At 39.7% G+C, this 21,212-nt stretch overlaps 2 protein-coding genes across 4 annotated transcripts in view; one reads left to right on the top strand and one right to left on the bottom strand.

Annotated features, from left to right (window-relative positions):
• The window catches only part of RNF144B (ring finger protein 144B), a 169,987-nt gene extending 166,003 nt beyond the window's left edge, over positions 1-3,984 (top strand). For all 3 annotated transcript variants that reach the window (XM_025443702.3, XM_035710487.2, XM_025443691.3), the window contains exon 8: positions 241-3,984. In XM_025443702.3, coding sequence (XP_025299487.1) covers positions 241-381 — 141 coding nt within the window. In that variant the 3' untranslated portion in view covers positions 382-3,984. The remainder of the gene's footprint in view (positions 1-240) is intronic.
• An 11,426-nt stretch (positions 3,985-15,410) lies between these two features.
• LOC112657639 (cytochrome c oxidase subunit 6B1-like) lies at positions 15,411-15,859 on the bottom strand. Its single transcript, XM_035710557.2, has one exon. It carries the CDS (start codon positions 15,807-15,809, stop codon positions 15,549-15,551), a length of 261 nt encoding a protein of 86 aa, XP_035566450.1. The 5' UTR covers positions 15,810-15,859; the 3' UTR covers positions 15,411-15,548.
• Positions 15,860-21,212: the final 5,353 nt, after the last annotated feature.

The raw sequence follows: 21,212 nt of genomic DNA on the forward strand, positions 1-21,212 counted from the left end.
CTGAGGTCTATTTTTAAAAGGGAGAGCACTAATCCCATCATAAGGGCTGCACCTTCATGTCTTCATTACCTCCCACAGGCCTTCTTTCCAAGTACCATTGTACTGGACATTAGGATTTCAATATATGAATCTTTGTGTGTTGGGTGGGGGGCGGATAAAACATTCAATCTGCAGCAGGTGCTATAGTATCCATATAGGAAGATTTAACTGCTCAAGTAGGCTTTTCTTCTAAATTTCCAGGTGGTGGGGATTCTGGTGGGATTGGGCATCATTGCCTTGGTGACTTCACCCTTGCTGCTCCTGGCTTCCCCGTGTATAATCTGTTGTGTCTGCAAGTCCTGTCGGGGCAAGAAGAAGACGCATGATCCATCTACAACCTAAAGGACTCCACTCATGTCCATGTGCCACAGACATCTAGGGTTATAAAGAGAAGCACAGTGATCAAGCCCCCACTTAGTGAACTTGCCTCCTCCTTGCCAAACTTTGAAAGTGCCTCTGTGTCCAGACTTTGAACTCACCTGCCTGCCTGCCTGCCTGCCTGCCTTTGGCATCAGAAAAGGCCATGGCCTGGTGGGTGTGTTCCTGTGTAAAGACAACTGAGTTCTGCCTTCTAGGCTATGTCCACGGAGCATGTCGGGAAGCTTTGAGGTTGCTGAGAAGGGACTAACCCATCGTCATTTTATCCTCCGGAGGATCCCACTAGACTGTTCCAACTTCCAGCCGCATCCAGGGAGCCTGAGTGAACGTTCAGTAGAATTAATGTATTGTCATAGTTGGCAACACGCATCGTAACTGAGCAGCCAGAGTCTGGTCTGTGTTGATTTGACCACCACAGGGGAGAAACCCACCCCACCCCTGTAGGAGGGAAAGGATAATACCCTTTAAGGGGAAATTGTCCTAATTGCCACGCAGCAGGCTGCGGATCTTAGGGAGTGGATATGTCGGTGCTGCCTCTGCAGGCTACTGGGTGTGCTGTTCCCGGCATTCCTACGGTGACTTGGCAGGAACACAATAGGTTTCTCCATGTATGATCTCAGCTTCAAGCAGGAGAAACTGCTGTGCACAGGAAGTTATCCCTTCCCAGTGTGAAAGGGTTGCAGCCTGTAAAACAATGTGGCCTGATTGAGTGGCTCTCCTTAGGCAAGAGCAACTTTGATAACGTGATAAACTCTCCTCCCACAGCCAGTAGCTGTGGTCTACAGGATTATTTTATGTGAAATACGGGTCGAGTGGCAGAGGTTAAAAACCTTCATCATAGGTACCAGAGCCCTTTCCTGAGCTCTGTGTTCATGCACCCAGCACATTGAGAATTGGACCTAAAAGTACACACCACGAGTGAGTATCAGAGTCCATGTGTACACCAAGAATCTGTGTAACTTGCTGCCTACCTAGAATTTCCATCCATTGGGCATGCTTGAGTATATCCAGTGGTACACACAAAATAAATGTTTCCTCAAAGCCATTCTGTGTTTCCTTCTGGGACTAATATGGTTTATTATAAATCAACCTAAAGGGTTGTTTGCATATTATATATGTGAATTTTGGTTGCAAGTTCATAACTTACCCAAAGGTCTACACTCATAATCATAACTCTTTGAAAACAATACCTAATACAATGTCATGCCATCTCTGTCTGTAAAAACACTGATAATCAAGTTATTTACATATTTTGAGACATAACTCAGAGCAGCTCTCTTTTCAGCAAAGGTTTGTATTGCTCTTTCAGAAAAGGTTTGTATTGCTCTTTCACCATTGGTCAGGGCAATCCAAATACTTCCTGTGTGTACAAAGCACTGATAACACAACAAAAAATGTAAGAGATAAAATGTAAATGCTTTATCATAGATGCTTTGGGTTGGTATTGCCTTATTGCGACCTTATGTTTCCCATATCCATCAGTCAGATTTTGAATAAACGGGTTTTGAAAAGACAGTAACTTTTTCTCCAATGACAGGATTACATAATTGCCATTAGCAACGTAGCCTGGTGCTTCAGGAGACCACGTAGAATGCTCATAGAGCGCTCTCCTTGAAACTAGCAACACTGCATCAGGGACTGTCCGAACCCATCGTCTTTTCCCGAGGTAACTGGGTAACTAGGTTATGAAATTGCTGCTATCCTGGATCTATTATTAAAGAATGATGCTTTGCCGATGTAACGGAATGTATCCTAAGTGGGGATGTGTATACTTAAGGAACTTTGGTTCACACGTACATAATGATATCTGATATATGTATAGTACATCTCTTGGTCGTGTACATTTTTATTTACCATTTGTATAGAACTTAGATGAGAACTCTGGGAAAACTTTTGAATGGCAACCAACCAAAAACATTTTTAATCATGTTTTGGAAATTTCTCAATCTTAAGTGTCTTTATTTTCCTTTGAAACTCTAAACACTTCAGAACAAGAATACCCTCTTCTATCGATGTATTTCATATTAGTATAAATAGAAGTTGTACATAAGTTTGAATAAGTTGCTTTGTCTTAACACTGCCTCAGTATAGCAAAGGGCATTTATAACTGCTCAGGGGATCGCAGGGATTCAGCTGAAATTGAATTTTTCTATCAAGAATGTCTGTTGTGGCAATGTACTCTGGCAAGAGTGAACTCTCTGACCTTGATTCTGCAAAGAATCTTTGAACAGGGGCTGATTTCGAATAACCTAACATCCTGTGTTATCAGAGGCGGAGGTCCTAAATTTAGAGTTAAAGGTAGAGAAAGACATCCATACTGTTTCCTTGGCAAAACTGAAGGAACTTGTCTTCTCATAAAGGTACTGTAACAGAATCAGTTACTTATTTGTAGAGGATAGGGAATAGGGTGTTGATTGTGAAGCAGACTTTAAACAACTGGATTTAAGTTTTTAAATGTTGAAAAGTGCCTGGAAAATCGTAACTTCTTCCTTCTGTAGCACATGAATTGGCCTGTGTAAGATTGTCAGCATCAACAGGAACAGGTTAGTGGGTCTAACCTATATGTCTCTGGTCCATCAAAGGACAAGATGTAAGCTGAGGTAGAAACTTTGTTTACAAAGGAGATAGCCGACAACTTGGGTAATAGAGATTGATGTTTTCCTTTGAGATAATTGGCCAGGGAGAGAGTTCAACCTGTCTCCTTCCTCTGTATGTCAGCCTTATCTTCTCCTAGTGATCCTTTTTCTGTCCTAGGAAGTAATATGGTTCTACATGATGATGTTTGGATGTCATGGCAAAAATCTTTGTTCTTGGAGCATATAGTCTATTTGAAATAGAAATCGAAACTCCTTCACTAGATTGTAATCTGGATGTAATACCCCACCCCACCCCCGTTTCCCACCCCTCATCCAGAAACACTAGAAGATATAAGGGCACAACAGCTAGCTGCTGACCCTCCTGGGAATTTTTTTTCTTGTTATGGGGTAGGGAGGCAAAGGGGAAAGGCCTGTGGAAGCCGATCATAGAATCGTGTGCATTCTGTTTGTTCACGCAATGGGTGTTTGCTCTGGACTTGAAATCTCTATTTTGATAAAGAAGCCTTTGAAAAACAAAGAATTCACAGTGTGGATTTTCATATATCCTTCATCATGAAAACTTTACCTATCTAGATTTGAAAATCTACATGTTTATGTGAATGTAAATCACTGTTTCTTGGAACCCCAAATTGTCTCCTAAAAACTATTCAGAATCTAAATATGTGTTATTTAACCCTTCTCTACACAGTGCTTGACTTTCTGTTCATGAATGGATGCCTTTATGTATATAGAACCGTGTATATATGTGTCACTCTGAAGACAATTTCTTAATGCCTTAGATGAATGACATTTTATAAAGCTGTCAAATGATATCTGTAGGCTGTTACATCTCATGTTGATTCAAGATCCAGAAAGTTTTGTTATGTATTTAAGAAATTGCTGTTGTATTGTATTTTTTTTTCTGATTATTTGAGAGGGAAATAGCTGTTTTAGTCTCTGTAGCCCCAATAAATGCAGAGGAGGAAAGCAAGTGTGGCAAACCTTTGTTGTGCTACATGTTTCTAGACACGTTCAATTTTATCCTCCAGGAACCACCCAAACACTAGTAATTCCTAGGTTCAGAATTTACAGAAAGCACCCAAATCTGTGATACCAATTTATGCAAATAACTCTTGCTATCTTGTTTCTTGAAAAAAAATGAGAGGAAGTATAATGCCTTCACTTGTTGCAGGCATTTGTGTTGTGTGTACGATATTCCACACGGTCAGCGCACAGGCATTGGTCCTTATCCAGAGAAGTAACCAATAACTGAGGTCTTTGATCATTCTAATAAAAAATGCTGCTGCCAGGCATCAAAGCCATTAGTTCTCTAAAATGAGGGTTGGACTACGTGCTGTCTATGGCCAGTTCTAACCTTCCACAAGTCTGTTGGAGGAATGTTAATTTCCTGGTTAAGAAAGTTAAGGGAATTACATGAGCGTTAAGGTCATTTCCATTTGATTAGTATTCAAGGCAGGACTCACCAAAGGTTGAATGCCTTGTAAGTTGGTTACCAACTAGAACTTGTGTTTCTGCAAAACTGAAAGCTCACATTCCTATCTTCTTGTGTTGGTTCCTCTTCATTGACCATTATCTGGCTGCAGTAGGATACTGATGACAAAGACTTAGGATTGACCTTCCGATTCAAATTCCGTAGTCTCATCACTCAGTTTTGAGGAAATCAATAAGATCATATTAAAAGATTTTTTGGGTATGGCTTCTTAATTTGCTTAATCATTTCCTAGAATGTCAACATTATTTCATTTTTTAAGTGTCATTGTTTGCTAAGCTTGAGTTTGCATCCCCGAAGAATTATTGAGTGAACCATTTTATACAGCAGTGATTTTAATCAGTGCCCAACTGGCAAACTCCTTGCCATGTAAATCATGAGCCTAGTGAATCTGAAGAATTATAATCAGGTTTCTCTGAAATTCAATTATTTTCATTTGTTAGATAATGTATGTTTTGACCCTAAAGATAGTATCCCGCTCCATGTTATGAGAAAGAAATGAACTTCATCAAATAATTCAATAGCAGTTACAATGTTTGACATATATTTTTACATATGTTTTTTTTTTTTTACATATGTTTTTTAAAGAACTTTTGAGAACAATCATATGAGATAAATGGAGTAGATATTATGTCTATTTCATAGAGAAAGCAGTGGTTTTATGTTCCTGTCTTGCCAAGGGTGACACGACTGATGAGTGGCAGCCAGAAAAAAGAATATGAGACTCCTTCAGAATACTTTCACGCTTTCATTAGTTAGGAATTCTGATCCTGCCTCAGTCCTGTATCTGTGAGTTCCCAGAGCATGAACTCCCCTCTCAATGATCTGCATCGGTGGAGGCATATGTAAGAATAATTTGTTATTTCAAATGATCATTTAGAGTCTGTGTTTTGATGTGACTGGGGCAGATGGCCTCCCCTGAGGTCAATCCCAGTCACTCTCTGGTTGTGGAGGAGGAGAAGAAATCACTCCGTGGTGTGTGTCTTCCAAACAATGGAACTAGAATTACAGGTGGGTCCATGTCCTTATTTCAGATGCCAACACATTTGTCTCTTCTCCACAATATAAAGTATATTCTCACAGGTTCCTTTAATGTTTACAGTCAACCCTCAGAGCAATTGTTAAATCCAAATCTTTTCCTTTTAACACAACCAGCTTGTGTATATGTGGCCAATCTTTAAATCAGTCCTTCGATTGGCAGTTTCAAAAGCAAGAAATGGGGCACTAAATAATGAATTTATTGAATGAATTCCTAACGTGTTTAAAGAAGTTGTGCTTTGAATTCCATGTTCTGCCTCTATGTTTTTCAATTTTATCAATACAATTTTATCAGTTTCCCCCCCTTTTTTTTATATGTTGAAACTGAATTCAGACTTTAGATGAGAATGAAGTCTGATGTTCACCATTTGTAGTTCCTTAATGATCTAGTGTGATCGAAGGAACATATCTTCTTTTTGGAGGAATGGGTGGGTGGTTAACATTAATGCTATTGAATGCCTCCAAATAAAATGAACGTGAAATTTTTCTCGAGTTGTAAGACTTCTGATTATTGATCAGTCTGGACTTAATTTTTGAAGCCAAGCTCGTTTGTTTAACCAAAAGCAAACAAGTCCAGAAATCCACACACTGCCCTCCGTGATGTGTCCCGAATTCAAGCCTGGCCCTGGGACTTTGGCACTGCGAGGGCACGTGAACAGAATGTCGAGAGAGGGTTGGCAAATCTGATGTCACCATTGGCACAGAACAAGCAGGCAGTGTCCTCTGTTCTCCCTGCCACCCCCCCCTCCCCCCATGAGTCCAGATGGTGTAGGATCAGGGGACCTACACCCAGCTAGCTGTAAGATGACTGCAGTTCCAGGTGTCACTTTGCTCTTGATTGGTGGTGTGGTCTAGGTCCAACTGCTTATCCACAATGTCATTTCATTATCCTGGCTCAGGCCAGATGAGATCACAAGTGTCAGAAGGACATTGCCTTTTAGGAGGTGTGAGGAAGGGAACCATTGCGCTGTGTGTGCTGTGGCTGTGTGGGTGGCAAGTTTTCAGCCAGACACTGTTCCCAAAGGAGAAGATGGGGCTAATACATTTCAAGCCTGTGAATGTGGATCGAGGGAGGAATGACCTCTCCAGATAATATCTTTCTAGGTTTAAAAAAATTCCTTTTTGTTGCTTTTCCATAAAAAAATATTTTGCAGACAAATATTTATCTAATTGTATGCTCCATGAAAATGGGAGCTATGTGGAGAGAAAAGGCAAAATTCATATCAACACAGTGATTTTGGTGGTGGGGGGAGTTTGCTGTAAAAACTTGCATTTACACAATGTCATGTATGCAAAGTACTTTAAACACAGTCTCTTTTGCTCTTCATAATACTCCAGCAAGTAGTAGTATTATGTCCCCCTACCCCCAATGACAGAGGAGAGGTGAGATTCAGGGGCTAGATAACATGGCACAAGGTCACACGATGGGTTAGTGGCAAAGCTAGAAACATCTTTCACGAGCCAGCACAGGACCTCTTAGCATTATTTTAATTTTTTTTTCAGTGTCTTGAAACAATGCATTTATTAACCTCAGTGTCTGTACATCAGAAATTTGGCATGATGTAGCTGAGCTCTCTGCTCGGCATCTCTCTGGCTTAAGATCAAGGTATTTTTATTTTTAAAGGTTTATTTATTTAACAGAGAGTGTGTGTGCACAATCGGGGAGTGGCAGGCAGGGGGAGAGGGAGAAGCAGACCCCCCCACTGAGCAGGGAGCCCAAAGCGGGGTTTGATCCCAGGACCCTGAGATCAGGACCGGAGCCTCAGGCAGATGCTGACCCTCAAGATCAACGTATTGACTAGGTGTTGTCATTTGGGGCTCAGAGTTCTTTTCCAAGCTCGCTGATTCCAAGCAGAATTCAATTCTTTCTCGTGCCTTCCTTGTGGTCCTGTGTATCTACAAGCCGCGTTGAGTTGTCAAAGTTCGGAAATAGCAGAAGACCAATGAATCACCCAAGTAATGATTAGTAAAAGTTTATTGAGCACACACCAAAAAGACAATTTGTGAACAAGGAGCACTCACTGAGCCAAAATATGGAATGAATCTCCATGTTAGTTTTTATAAACCAGCTTAGATGGTGAGAAAACAGTGTCTATCCTTCACAGAGATTGGTTAGAATATTAAAATTCCCTTAAATGATAATGTATTTGTCAGTGGTCACCTCATATCAACCTTAGGAGGTAGTTTCAAGTGTTGCATATGATTTTCAGACATATAAGCAAGAAATGACCCAGGTCAAGTTAGTCTTGCAAAATAAGCTAAATTAAGCTTTGTTTGTATGACTCAACTGGTTTTAAACTGCAATTCAGGGAATTTTTCAAGACTGGTTTCTATTTATTTTTATTTTTTAAATCCTCCCCCCCCCTCCCATTTTGGTCATTCTCTCAGTAGGCTGAGAGTACTACCAACAGTATGATGTTACTCTGTTAACAACCGTTGATGTTGTCAGGCTGAAGAATCCACACATTTGATGTTTTTGTGCAGTTGCATCATCAGGCCAAGATGTAGTCAACATCTTCATCACTTCTGTGGTCATTGTTGATTTCATCCAGTTGTCTGATCCTGACGGATACCATTTGGTGTGTGAGTGGCTGCTGACGGATGTTTAAAGCCCTAGAGAATACAGAACAGACTGGAGAAGTTGATATGATCACTATAAAAAGAATAATAGTCAAGGATTGAAGCAGAGGTTCGTAGGAGCCAAGCTTTGGCCAATTAAATAATTCAAATGGGTTATAATTTTTGAACTTAACTCCCATAGGCACAACGCGATGTATTAGCAGTCACATGTCCTCATGATTACTTAGGACAGGATGAACATGAGGATGTTTTGTTTTAAGAGGTGGTACTGCAGGTGGGCTTCCACCTAAATGAGGCTTCTATATGATGTGAGCAACCAGGTAATTTAATGAGAGCCATTTCTATGGTAATAAAAGGCAAACCAAGGTTAATAGTTCAAGCAGATTATAAAACTGGTTCCTGAGTTCAGAGGGCAACCTATTGAGAGGACTTCTGGACGTTGGATTGTAAGCATCTTCAGATGGAGCAGGGGCAGACAGTGGTGATCTGTCTGATTTTCAGGTGTGCAATGTGAATGTTTTGGATGATTTTTCTGAGTGGCCACATTGCAACAGGCATGAAGATTGTCCCCACCCATGAGCTGTCTCTAAAGTTTTTATCAAGTAGCCCAGCTTTAGTGTCCATGGTTTCTGGAAAGGGCAGTTTTAATTCCATAGCAATTACAAAACAAAGGAGTGGGAGAAAACTGGAAATGTTAGCTCTTGGAGAGCTCTAGCCAAATGTTGGGAGAAACTAGGAAAATTCAGAGTTCAGCCCAGTTTATAGGTAGAACATAAAACCTCAAAGACAATGAGCCACTCCAAATCTGATATCCATAAATATCAGATAACTTTTCTCTATAAATCATCTTAATTTTCATCAAAGATAACCACAGTAAGTCTTATCTGTCGGAAAATTAAGTCTAGTTTCAATAAACTTGTCCTGATTATTTATATAACCGCAGTAAGCATAGTGATTGACCACATAGGCTCTTTTAAACCTGCTTTGCTGGAGCTTTTCATAAGGAATCCTCAGACTGGACTTTCAAGTCTCTGGAGGCTAGGAAGCCGAGCCAAGGCCTTGTTCAAGGAAAACAGATTCTTACTGAACTTATGCAAGCACATATAATGTCATGAAAGTAAGAACATTTTATAAGAGTTTCTGAATGCTGGAGGGATCAAGTAGGGAGAAGGACGTAAACGTTTCAAGCTTTGTTGCAAAGATACACTCTACCAAATTGCTGTAAATTACAGAGAGCTTAAAAGAGGAAAGGGGTCCTTTAAATCTTGAAAACAAAATGCTAAAGAACTAGCAGTGTTTTAAATGAAATCCTAAAAAGTTATAACCATTGGGGTGCCTGGGTGGCTCAGGGGTTGAGTGTCTGCCTTTGGCTCAGGGTGTGATCCTGGGATCGAGTCCCACATCAGGCTCCCCACAGGGAGCCTACTTCTCCCTCTGCCTGTGTCTCTGACTCTCTCTGTCTCTCATGAATAAATAAATAAAATCTTTTAAAAAATGTTAGAACCATCTTCATCAGGTCATTCAGTCCCTCGTAATGATTCCTGCTTTGCTCCTTAGGTTAGCAGCTTTATGAATCAATCAGTTTTCCATCAGAGTTTTAGAAATTCTTTCTTTTGTTAAAAAAGATTTTATTTATTCATTCATGAAAGACACACATACACACACACAGAGAGGCAGAGACACAGGCAGAGGGAGAAGCAGGCTCCATGCAGGCAGCCCGAAATGGGACTCGATCCCGGGACTCCAGGATCATGCCCTAGGCCAAAGGCAGGCGCCAAACCACTGAGCCACCCAGGGATCCCCCGAGTTTTAGAAATTCTTACCCAGTTTGGTGTCGTGATCCTCAAGTTCTCAGAAACCTACATTAGAGAGTACTTGTCAGGGTTTTTTCCATGAATCTCTTTGAAGATGGAGTATTTCTGTTCATAGTTCAATGTAAATGCTCTCAGAGAAGAATCAAGATGAAAGCAATAGCTGTCTGTAAATGGCCAAAGACTTAAAAGTGGCCATGGTTAAAGATCTGATGAGAATTCATTATAATGCAATTGACAAGGGAATGTGGTTATTTCTGTGCCATACTTTTTAAAATTATAACTGATATCATTATACTAAGACCTATGAGATTTTAGGAATTTCATACAAATATCCCCTATAGAAAGTTTAGCATCACCTCTTATTTATTTATTTTCCATCAAATTTAACATGTACAAAAAGTTACATAGCTGTAAAAAATATGAACTCTTTTTTTTAAATATTAACTCTTTTAATACAGAAGACTCAGTTTTCTTAAATAACGAAAGACCCGACAAAGACAAAACACAGAATCTCAGTTTTCAAGGCAGATCACATTAAAGATAAAGAAAAAACTTTGCTTACAATTTCTTATTAAAAGCAGATCAATAATCTAACAGAAAACCAAATTCAAATATTACAGCAGTGTACTTTTGATATTAAAACTCTCCTTTTTTTTTTCTTTTGTAGCTTAAAGAAATCCATTCCAGTCTTAGACTCAACCACACATAAAATTCCTTTCTCAAGATTCCTCTCCCACAAACCTTCTACCACTTTCCGTATCCATTCAACTTTTGTATCTTTTTCTCTTCTTTTTCTGGAACAATTATTTTACTTCAGGACAAAATTGCTCTCCTTTTTCTTCACCAAAAACCAACCAACCAACCAACCAAACTCCTTCATGTCCTTCAGGCCTTTCCTCATTAAAAAAACAAAAAAAAAACAAAAAAAAAAAAACAACTATTTTCCTAATCTACTCTTCACATACATTGTTTTCATTCATTTTTTATTATTTCTAGCATTTTATTTTTACATATGGATTATAAATTTTAACTCTTAGTGATCTTTAGTAATCTTAGTTATCTTTCCAGAGAAACCTCAGAAGCAAGCAATTGTGAGCTATCATATATAAGCATCCTGTATTGGAGTAGCAATTTGTAAATACATTTCATAATTTCTAGAAGTGTGTTCTTCTTTAAAATAAAAATTTCAGGACACCTGTGTGGCTTAGTAGGTAAGTGTCTGATGCCTGATTTCCTCTCAGGTCAGGATCTCAGGGTCCTGGGATCCAGCCCCACTTCAGGCTCTGTACTCAGTGGGGAGTCTGAGGCTTTCTCCTTCTCCCTCGGCCCTTCCCTGTCTCCCTCAGATAAATAATCTTAAAATTTTTTTTTCAGTGTAGCATAACACATGTTTACTAATAAACCTAAATATCTCTTGTCTCTCTATAAAAAATTAAAAGCCCAAAGTAAAATATACATATTTGTCATTTAATGCTTATCTTATTTTTAAATGACTTACATATTCAATAAATATCTATTATTTAGTCCAACTTAGAAAATTTTCCTATTTACATTTATTTAATAACTTGCTTTTACAATTAGGTTTGGATTAGACATTAAACAGCTAACCATTATCTTATGATATTTTTCATGTTGACAAATTTTGAAGACACACCCGCTTTATGAAACCAACAAACTTAAACTAGCTTTTATTTATCAAAGATTATCTCAGATCATGTGAACTTGAAAATCATTTAGGCTAGTTTCTGTATTTCTAAGAATATACTTGATTCATAGTAACACCTAATTTTCTTTAAAAAGCTAAGTAGAGCTCTGTACAAATACACTTTGGCAAAATCATCTGGAGGTAGAAAAATATCATATCTATAACACACATACATACACATACATAAACATACAGAAAGATACAAACAGAGATCTTATAGTTTTTGTTTAAAAAGTTTTAGCCATGACTCAGGGATAAAACTCAAAAGAACAATTGTATCCAAATTATGTTTTAACAGATGAACTAAGTTAAGGTTACTTGCTCAGATAACCAAAGGTTTTTTTTTTTAATTAAATATTTTTATTTGTATGCTATAAAGTTTTATTTTATTTATTTTTTCATGCTGTAAGGCTTTAGAGCTATTTTTGGAGTCACTTTATCTTTTAGAAACTTCTCTACACCAATCAAATAATGTATTTCATTGTCCCTGAGAGGTTTGGAATCCTTTCTTTTAAGGATGTCCCTTATGGTGGATTTATCTGAGTTCGATTTCCCAAAATAGCCACTACAATTTCAAAAGTTCACTCATTTCCCAAAAAGCGGTCCATAGGACAACTGGAACCCATCTCTGTCTTTAGATACCCTAATGGGGGTACATGGGTGGTTCAGTGGGTGAAGCATTTGCCTTTAGCTCAGGTCATGATCTCAGGGTCCTGGGATTGAGCCCCACCTGTTCAGTCTCCCTGCTCAGCAGGAACCTGCTTCTCCATCTCCCATCTCCCTCTGCTAACCCCCACCCTGCTTGTGCTGTCTCTCTCTCTCTCTCTCAAGTACACTTAAAAAAAAAAAAAAAAGATAACCTACGAAGTTTTAACTATGAGGATCCCTGTTTTCCAACAGCTATTAAAAAATACAGGCAATCACGTTTCCCCTACTTTTGAACAGAATAGAATGACTTCCCAAGAAGCTTTAACAAATAAAATCAGAAAGCAAGCATGCACAGAACAGTGGGAGGCTCAGAATGCAAAGACAGAGGAGCTTAGGTCCAAGAGAGACCTTCAAATTTCAGGGTTGATGAGAAAGCAGTGAGCTTGTGGGCTCTCTGGGTACCAGCACCCATTTGCTTGCTGTCCTCAGACTCATTGGGGGTCTTTTTTGGATCTCACTTCTCATGCCATGGAATGGCAAAAGTTCAGAAATAACAGAAGTAAAGCCACTGAATCGCCAGAGTAGACATGAGTAAGAGATTACTGTGCATACACCAAAAAAGACAGTTTGTAAACAAGAAGCATTCAGATTAAAATATGGAATGAGGCTCAGCAGATATTGTGATAAAGCAGCTTATATAGTGAGAAAGCAGGGATTGATTAGAATATTAGAATTTTCTTAAATGATAGGAAATTAGCACTGATTACCTCACATCAACCTCGGGAAACGGTTTGAGTTTTGCTTAGGATTTTCAGAGGCACAAGCAAGAAATGACCCAGGTCAAGTGAGCCTTGCAAAATAAGCTAAATTAAGCTTTGTTTGTATGACTCAACTGGTTTTGTCTGCTTGGGGGAATTTTCAAGGCTGGTTTCTGTTTGCATTTTATGTTAACCCAAGTTCTTTTCATATTCCAGATCTCTGACTTTCTCTTCTGCTCCATCTCTGATTTCCCTGAAAGTGACAAATGGGAACCTGCTTATGTTGGTCATTCTCGGTGGGTAGTTTAGTTTTCTGTTGTTTGGTTTCTCTGCTTTGTGAGGTCAACACTTCACAGACATGATGCTATCATCAGCTGAAGAATTCATGAACTCAGGGAAGAGTTAAGAGCAAAACCTAGCTTTCCTACAAGGGGACTGTTGGTCTAAAGTTTCAGTTGACCTGGGGTGGCCAAGGTGTGAGCTGCAATCCTTCTTCTGGATGGGAGGCCCATTTGGTCTTTATAGGACACCGGTTTTCCCAAATGGACTTAGAAGAAAACCCAATCTCATCTTTTTCATCAAAGCTTCAGAAGACTCAAGATTAGACTGAATCTCGTGTTGCTTTCTGAAGGAACAATGCCTTGTGAGAGCTGGTTTTAAGTATGGGATGGTGTTTCCATTCAAGTCAGACCACTAAAGCAAGGGATTTGAGTTAACCAGTTGCTGTGTGTTGTTGAGAGATCCTCACCAGAAATCAAGATCGTCTCCTCTTCCCCTCTCCCACCCAGTGCAGCAATCAGACCCTGAGCAGATGTTTTAAGTTTTAAGCTAGAACAGCCATTCTTCTGAGTAGAGATGGACAAGTAGAAGGAAGTGTGAGAGCTCTTCTAGTCCCTCATGGCTTTGGACACTGTACAAGTAATTTTGGCTCCCTTTTCCTCATCTGGACAATTGGAAGTGACTGTTTTCTAAATCCAATTCAAATCTAACCTTTTGTGTAAGATGGAAAAGATCGTATGCATGAGAGTAGTTAGCATAAGGGAACTTCTTATTAGACAAGGAACTGGTAATTGCCAGAAGCAGCTTCCAGGCATCAAATTATGGATAGTTCCAGAAGGGTGTGAAAAATATTACCAGTTAAGATGAGCAAATTTAAAGAACAAGTTGAACTTCATGGTTTGTTTACAGCTTTCGGTGGCTGAAAAGACTTAGAGCAAAAGTTGCTTGGGGAATTTCCAGGGACATGTTTCTTCTAGTTTTTATAGTAGAGATGTCAGAGCCTCAATATCCTTATTCGAAGCACATTATGGATTATCTATTCTGAGTGTGTCAGTCTGAGGATTCTTTTTAACATTTAGTTGCTTGCTGTTGATTAATTGTTCTCAATACTTCTCAATATTGTTCTCAACACATTGCATGTTCTATCAATTGAGTTAAATTGAAGGTATATATGTATATGTGTTAACGGATAGGATAGTATGTGACAATGTGTGTGTGTGTGTGTGTGTGTGTGTGTGTCTGTGTGTGAGTAGTAAAAACCTAGGTGGAAAACTGGCACATCTACATCTACTTAGGTACAATGAAATTTTTATTCAGGCTAAATAACAAATTTTACTTTCAAAAGTAAAACACAAAACTACTTCCAGATTTCAAACAGTAAATTAAGAATTAAAAAGTTACATAAATATCTTTAAGTGCTTAAAAAGTTTTTTTTTTTATTTTCGAACCAAAATGTGTTTATTTTTCCATGGATTGCTTGAAACCCACAATAACCTGTTCTTAACTGAGAATTGCTCTCTTTTGTGAAAAAATATTCCCACTTAGGGCTTTTAACATTTAAGAGTAACATTTTTTTGGGGGGGGTACACAATTTTATTTTTATCATTTATTATTTTTAAAGATTTTATTTATTTATTTATTCATGAGAGACAGACAGAGGGAGGCAGAGACACAGGCAGAGGGAGAAGCAGGCTCCATGCAGGGAGCCTGATGTGGGACTCGATACTGGGACTCTAGGTTCATGTTGTGGGCTGAAGGCAGGCACTAAACCACTGAGCCACCCAAGGATCCCCAATTTTTATTATACTATTTCCATGTGGTTCAAAAATTACATAAGAAAAGTTTTTTTTGAAATTGTATAGATAATAAAGGGGAACATACAGATAAATTTTTGCACATACAGGGGCCTGAGGCTATAATCACTCACTATACTGTCTAGTATAGAGAAGGTGATCAGTTTAGTAATATAAAACAAAGCAAAAAAGAAAAAAAACAATCCCCCTGAAGTCCCTCTTATTGCTCAAGGTATTAATTCCCATCCCAGCTTCTTGCCTGATCACCCAGTTCTTTTACACATACACAGTCTTACACTTTTCCAACGAGTATTTATTATTAGTTAAGCCATGATTCAGGATCCCAGGGTGGGGATCACCATGTACCCAGGTCCCCCTTCACCACCCTGGGAGAAGGATGGAGGACAGAGGAGAGGTGGGTGGAACCAGTTCAGATCTTCCCAGAAAATGTGCCTTCTGTCCGGCGGTCATCCCAGGCTGACACCCAGGATATGGGGCAGAGGGACTTGTACACACACCGGTACCATTCGCACACGGAGACATCACCCCTTTTAGCAGTCATTGTCTTCTCACAGCGGTGGAAGTCCAGGTTGTTCTGCCAGCAGTTCCTAGTCTGGTTCTGGTTGGGGAAGTGGCTGTCAAAAGGGGGAGTCTGGTAGTTCTTGATTTTGGACCTGATGTCTTCTGCCATGGTGCTGATTCTAAAGACACCCCTGCAGCACCTTGCAGCTCAATGTGACCCTCAGCTAAGAGTAACATTTTTTTTAAGAGTAACATTTTTCAGAGTAGTCATACTAAACTTATTTCTAATGTTTATATTAGATGTCACGAATATATCAGAACTGTAACCCAATGAACCAATGTGAGTTCTCTCCTTGGTGAGTCACAGATACACAACAGGTGGAAGTGTCCCACAAAGAAAACTTTATTTGCAGCAAATAAGATTACCGAGAATAACTTCCAAAGCTGTAACTCCCTGAACAAGGGCGGATGAGTCCCTTTTATTGAGGGTTAGGGTGACTAGTTAGGGAAGCCTTGCCATCAAATGTAGAGGTGGGCATAGGTTGAGCATGCACCTTAAGGAAAGATGCTTCTACATCCATTGTGCATTATGTAAATGAGGCTTGTTCTCCTCATTGGGTGGAGATTTTAGAATTATAATGAAGTAAAGGTCCTTATTGGTCACTCCCTGGTGCATCTGCCCAGGAGCAGGTCAGGGGTTCTGCTCATACTGGTCTGGGTGGTCTTGGCTGGCTGGAGGTTGGGTCAGGGCAGTAGCTGTGGCTGGAAGGGTGGTTTCTCTTTCCATCTGCCTGAGTTCAGAGAAAAGCTGGAAAGAAGAGCTTAAGGAAAGATGTGGGACAAAGGTGGGTGAATATAAGCAGGTGGGCAGTGAAGGTCAGGTTTTGGGGTCTAGCTGGTGACATAACCAAGTAAGTAAAACAAAAAGTTGAAAAAAATCCGCAGATTTAATTTCTCTTACCCATTTTAATGAAAAAAAAAATGTGTGTGGGTGCGTGAGGAAGGGCTCAGTCAGTTAAGCACGTGCCTTCGGCTCAGGTCATGCCTTGAGCCCTACACTGGGCTCCCGGCTCAGCTGGGAGCCTGCTTCTTCCTCTGCTGCTCCTCTTGCCTGTGTGCACTTTCTCTCTCTCTAATAAATAAAATATCTTTTAAATGTGTATTGATTGCATCTTAAAATGGAAAAAATGATGGGGGGAACAAAGGGAAATGATTGTACTCTTTCCTTATTGTGCATTCATAATCTACAGGGTATTTCTCAAATATTTCCACACAAACATCCTCAGCTGGTGTAGGAACAGGAATTCACCCCTGGAAGAACGAAATGACCTGGAAGTATTGCCTGAAGTGAACCACTGAAGACTAGAAACTTATTTGACATCTTGTTTTGTTTTCTAATTTTATTGTCTTTAAAATTCATCTAAAAAGTATAAACTACTCCGTGTTATTTTGATTTCATTGAAAAGATAACACTATAAATTACCTAAATAAAATGAACTTCTTTGAAGATACTTCCTTTTCATCTTGTGTTCTCCAGTACCCACTGAGTCCCTCTGGGATGCAGCTAAACCTGTTTGTGCAGCATGAACCTATAGCTGAACTCACTGAAGAAGCAAGCCTTTCAGACTACCATACTGGTCAGGAAGCACATTTTCAGAGCCTTCTTTGTACAGACAGATGTGTGGCAATTGCTCCCCTCCAGTGGCTTACTCTGGTTTGGGAGAGAAAGCACACCGGGCCATAGGATGATGAATAACCCTATCAGGTCATGCCTGTAAATGCCAGGGGAGTGGCAGAGTTTTGTGCTATGAGCATGTGGAGGAGCACAGACATTACTGAAACTCTTTGGCTAGGGGTTCACAGAACCGATACTGAGTCAAGACTCTAGAAGATTGTTAGGATTGTGATTGCAAAGAAGGGGATGAGGGCATTCCAGAGATGGGGGTATGGTGACACCAACGTGGCTTGGGGTGTGATGAATAGTCTGATTAAGTTGAGATAAAGCACCTGTAGGGCTGAGGAGGGCCAGATACAGATGAGAAAAGAAACTTGACTTCCAGGCTCAGGAGTTGGTGGGTCTTTTTATAGTGGGAGCCATTTAAGGGCTGTGACCTGAAGGAGTAGTTTGTGCAAAGGTATACATTTGCTGGTTAATCTGACAGCAGTGTGTTGGTTGAATTGTAAGAGAGTAGCATGAAGTTAGAGAGGACTGTGGCATCTGTCCAGGTATTATTTAATTAAGGCCTGATGCAACGTAGTGTCCACAGAGAAACGTGTGGGGGGTAAATAACGCAAATGAGAAAGATGTTTCATACATATAAAATTTAAAAACATTTTGGTGATCATATCATTTAGAGTAAGTGCTTTTTATTTAGTTTTTTTTTAAAGATTTTTTTATTTATTTATGAAAGACACAGAGAGAGAGGTAGAGACACAGGCAGAGGGAGAAGCAGGCTCCCTGCGGGGAGCCGGATGTGGGACTCGATCCCAGGACCCCGGGATCACAACCTGAGCCAAAGGCTCAACCACTGAGCCACTGAGATGCTCCATAAGTGCTTTTAAAAAGTAGTCCGTTACGCTGCTGTTTTCTTGCTCGAACATATTATTGACTTGAATCTGAAAGTCCCCATACTGTTGCTCTGGGTCTTTACGCAAAATCAGCTCAGAAGAGGTTTTGTTATCATGAAGCTTACTCATGGGTTTTACCCTAAAATCCTCTTTGGAAACCAAGCAGAGAATAAATAAAATCACTCATGGGGCACGATAACTGGGCAGCCAGATCAAACGTAGAACAATTGTGTGGGAGATGGATTTCCCATCTCCTACTTGGCTTCCTGCTTCTACTTGATTCTTACAAAGCAAGGGGCACAGGAGAGTTTCTTGTGTTGATGAGTTCATTAGTGATTATGAAGTGCTTTCAACCCACCTAACCTGCTCCTGTTCTGGGGAAAGCTGGGAGCCACTGTAGCACACAGCCAGCTGAACAAAGACGGGAAATGGAGCTGAGTTCTGAAAGCGCTCTGAGGACGTCAATTGACCACGTTGTTTTCATTTACTTGGCAAGGAATTCCCTTTGAAAGCCCAGTAAGGTGTGTCTTTCCCCTTAGTTGCCGTTCTGTCTGCTAGTAAGAGATACTGATGTAATCTTATGTTAGACATACTTCTGTCTTCTAGGTGGAGAACTAAAGCTTATAGCAAAACCACTTGACTCAGTGATTCTATTTTATTTTAGTTTTTTTAAGATTTTACTTATTTATTCATGAGAGACACACACAGAGAGAGGCAGAGACACAGGCAGAGGGAGAAGCAGGCTCCATGCAGGAAGCCCGACGTGGGACTCGATCCCAGGACCCCGGGATCATGACCTGAGCTGAAGGCAGATCCTCAACCTCATTAGGGTATCCTCATTTTGCCCTTTACTCATGGAAACCATTTGCTCTCTGAGTCTGACCCAGTAGCTGTGGGAGCTTTGCTTAATTATAGCTGAACAGAGACCAGAGAAGAGAAACGAGGAACACTGAATTTTGGCCAACTTGGCCTTTGTTAATCAATACACATTATTTTAGGGAAAAAAAAAAAGAAAGGAATAGTTGCATAAAATGATCAGAGACCAACGTGCAGAAAGCCCCAGCCCTCCGCACTTCTGTGCTGATCAGTGATGAGCAGGGGAGAAAGGTGTAACTTGGAGAAATGCTTGCACTGTTTGTTGTCCTAAGTTCGATAGATCCCAGCACACACAGATGTTCCTCTGTCAATTCTGCTGATACTCCTGTTGTATTGAGAGAGCGAAGAACTGAGTCAGATAGAGAGGTCTTTAAACTAAAAACAATCTCTGATTCTCAGAATTTTCCTTTTATCTGAGTCATTCTCTGTTGTTTCTTGATAGCCAGATATTTATGTTTTATTTTTTTAAAGATTGTATTTATTTGTTCATGAGAGACAAAGAGAGAGAGTGAGAGAGGCAGAGACACAGGCAGAGGGAGAAGCAGGCTTCATGTAGGGAACCGGACGTGGGACTCGATCCCGGAACCCCAGGATCACGCCCTGGGGCCGAAGGCAGGCGCTAAACCCACTGAGCCACTGAGGGATCCCTATCTGTTTTCTTAGTTTTTTCAGTGAATTCTTGGATTAGTTAATTTTATTTTGCTTTCTAATTCATTAATTTAGTTTTTAATCCTTGTAAATTTCCCTCCTGCATTTCTCATCTTTTAATTTTTTTTCCTTTTTACTTCTTGGGTTGAAATTTTCACTTATTTTCATTCTTTCTTGTTTAGCTATAAAAGCATTTAAAACTATGAATTTGGGGGTGGGGCACCTGGGTGGCGCAGTTGGTTAAGCGAACAACTCTTGGTTTTGGCTCAGGTCTTGATCTCAGGGTTGGGTCCCTGCATTGGGCTCCATGCTCAGCAGAGAGTCTTTTTGAGATTGTCTCTCCCTCTCCCTCTGCCCCTCATGCTTGTTCTCTCCCTCTCTAAAATAAATAAATAAATCTTAAAAATAAAAAGGTATGAATTTTCCTTTACACGTAAATTTTTTTTAAAGATTCTATTTATTTAGTCATGAGAGACACACACAGAAAGAGAGAGGCAGAGACACAGGCAGAGGGAGAAGCAGGCTCCATGCAGGGAGCCTGATGTGGGACTCGATCCTGTGACTCGATCCTGGGACTCCGGGATCACGCCCTGGGCTGAAGGTGGTGCTAAACCGCTGAGCCATCCGGGCTGCCCCCTTTACACGTAAGTTTGATAACATCTAACAAATTTTAATAAGTATGTTGTCATTGTTGGTCTTTTCTGCAAAATAATCGCCATAGTGATATCTATTTAATAATGGTTTTGGTAAGGTATGTTTTGATTTCCAGGTATATTTTGTTTCTCTTTAAAAAATATGACAAATTTCTAAGATTTTTGATTTTTATATTGAGGTCATATAACCTGTACTACTTCCAATTTAGGGAATATACTGAGGATTATTTTGTGGGAACTAATTAGAAGAATTTCCATAAATGAGCATTTTCTCTAAGGGTACAAAGCTTTTTACTTATTTATTTTAATTTCACCTTTATGGAAAGATAATTGACAAAAAAATTCTAAGATTTTTCAAGTATACCTCATATCGATGTAATGTATGCATTGTGAAAGGATTCCTTCCAATCAGTTAACACATCCATCGCTGCACATATTTACCTTTGTTTTGTTTTTTTATTTTATTTTATTTTATTTTATTTTTACATATTTACCTTTGTGTGTGTGTGTAAGAACATTTAAATTCTACTCTTAGCACATTTCAATGATACTGGTGTGGTGTTATCAACTATAGCCACCTTGTTTCACATGAGATACTTAGAACTCATTTGTCTACAGCTGAAAGTTTGTATCCAAGAGGATAAGAGGATAGGGTTTGGTAAGAACCAAGCTCTATTTCCACTTCCCAACTCTTAGCAACTCCTTTCCCATTGTTGCTGTGAGTTTGACTTAAAAAAAAAAAAAAAAAATTCCGGAGGGGGCGGGGCAAGATGACGGAAGAGCAGGGTCTCCAAGTCACCTGTCCCCACCAAATTACCTAGATAACC

The sequence above is a fragment of the Canis lupus genome, chromosome 35, assembly GCF_003254725.2.
Source record: "Canis lupus dingo isolate Sandy chromosome 35, ASM325472v2, whole genome shotgun sequence".
Lineage (NCBI taxonomy): Eukaryota > Metazoa > Chordata > Mammalia > Carnivora > Canidae > Canis > Canis lupus.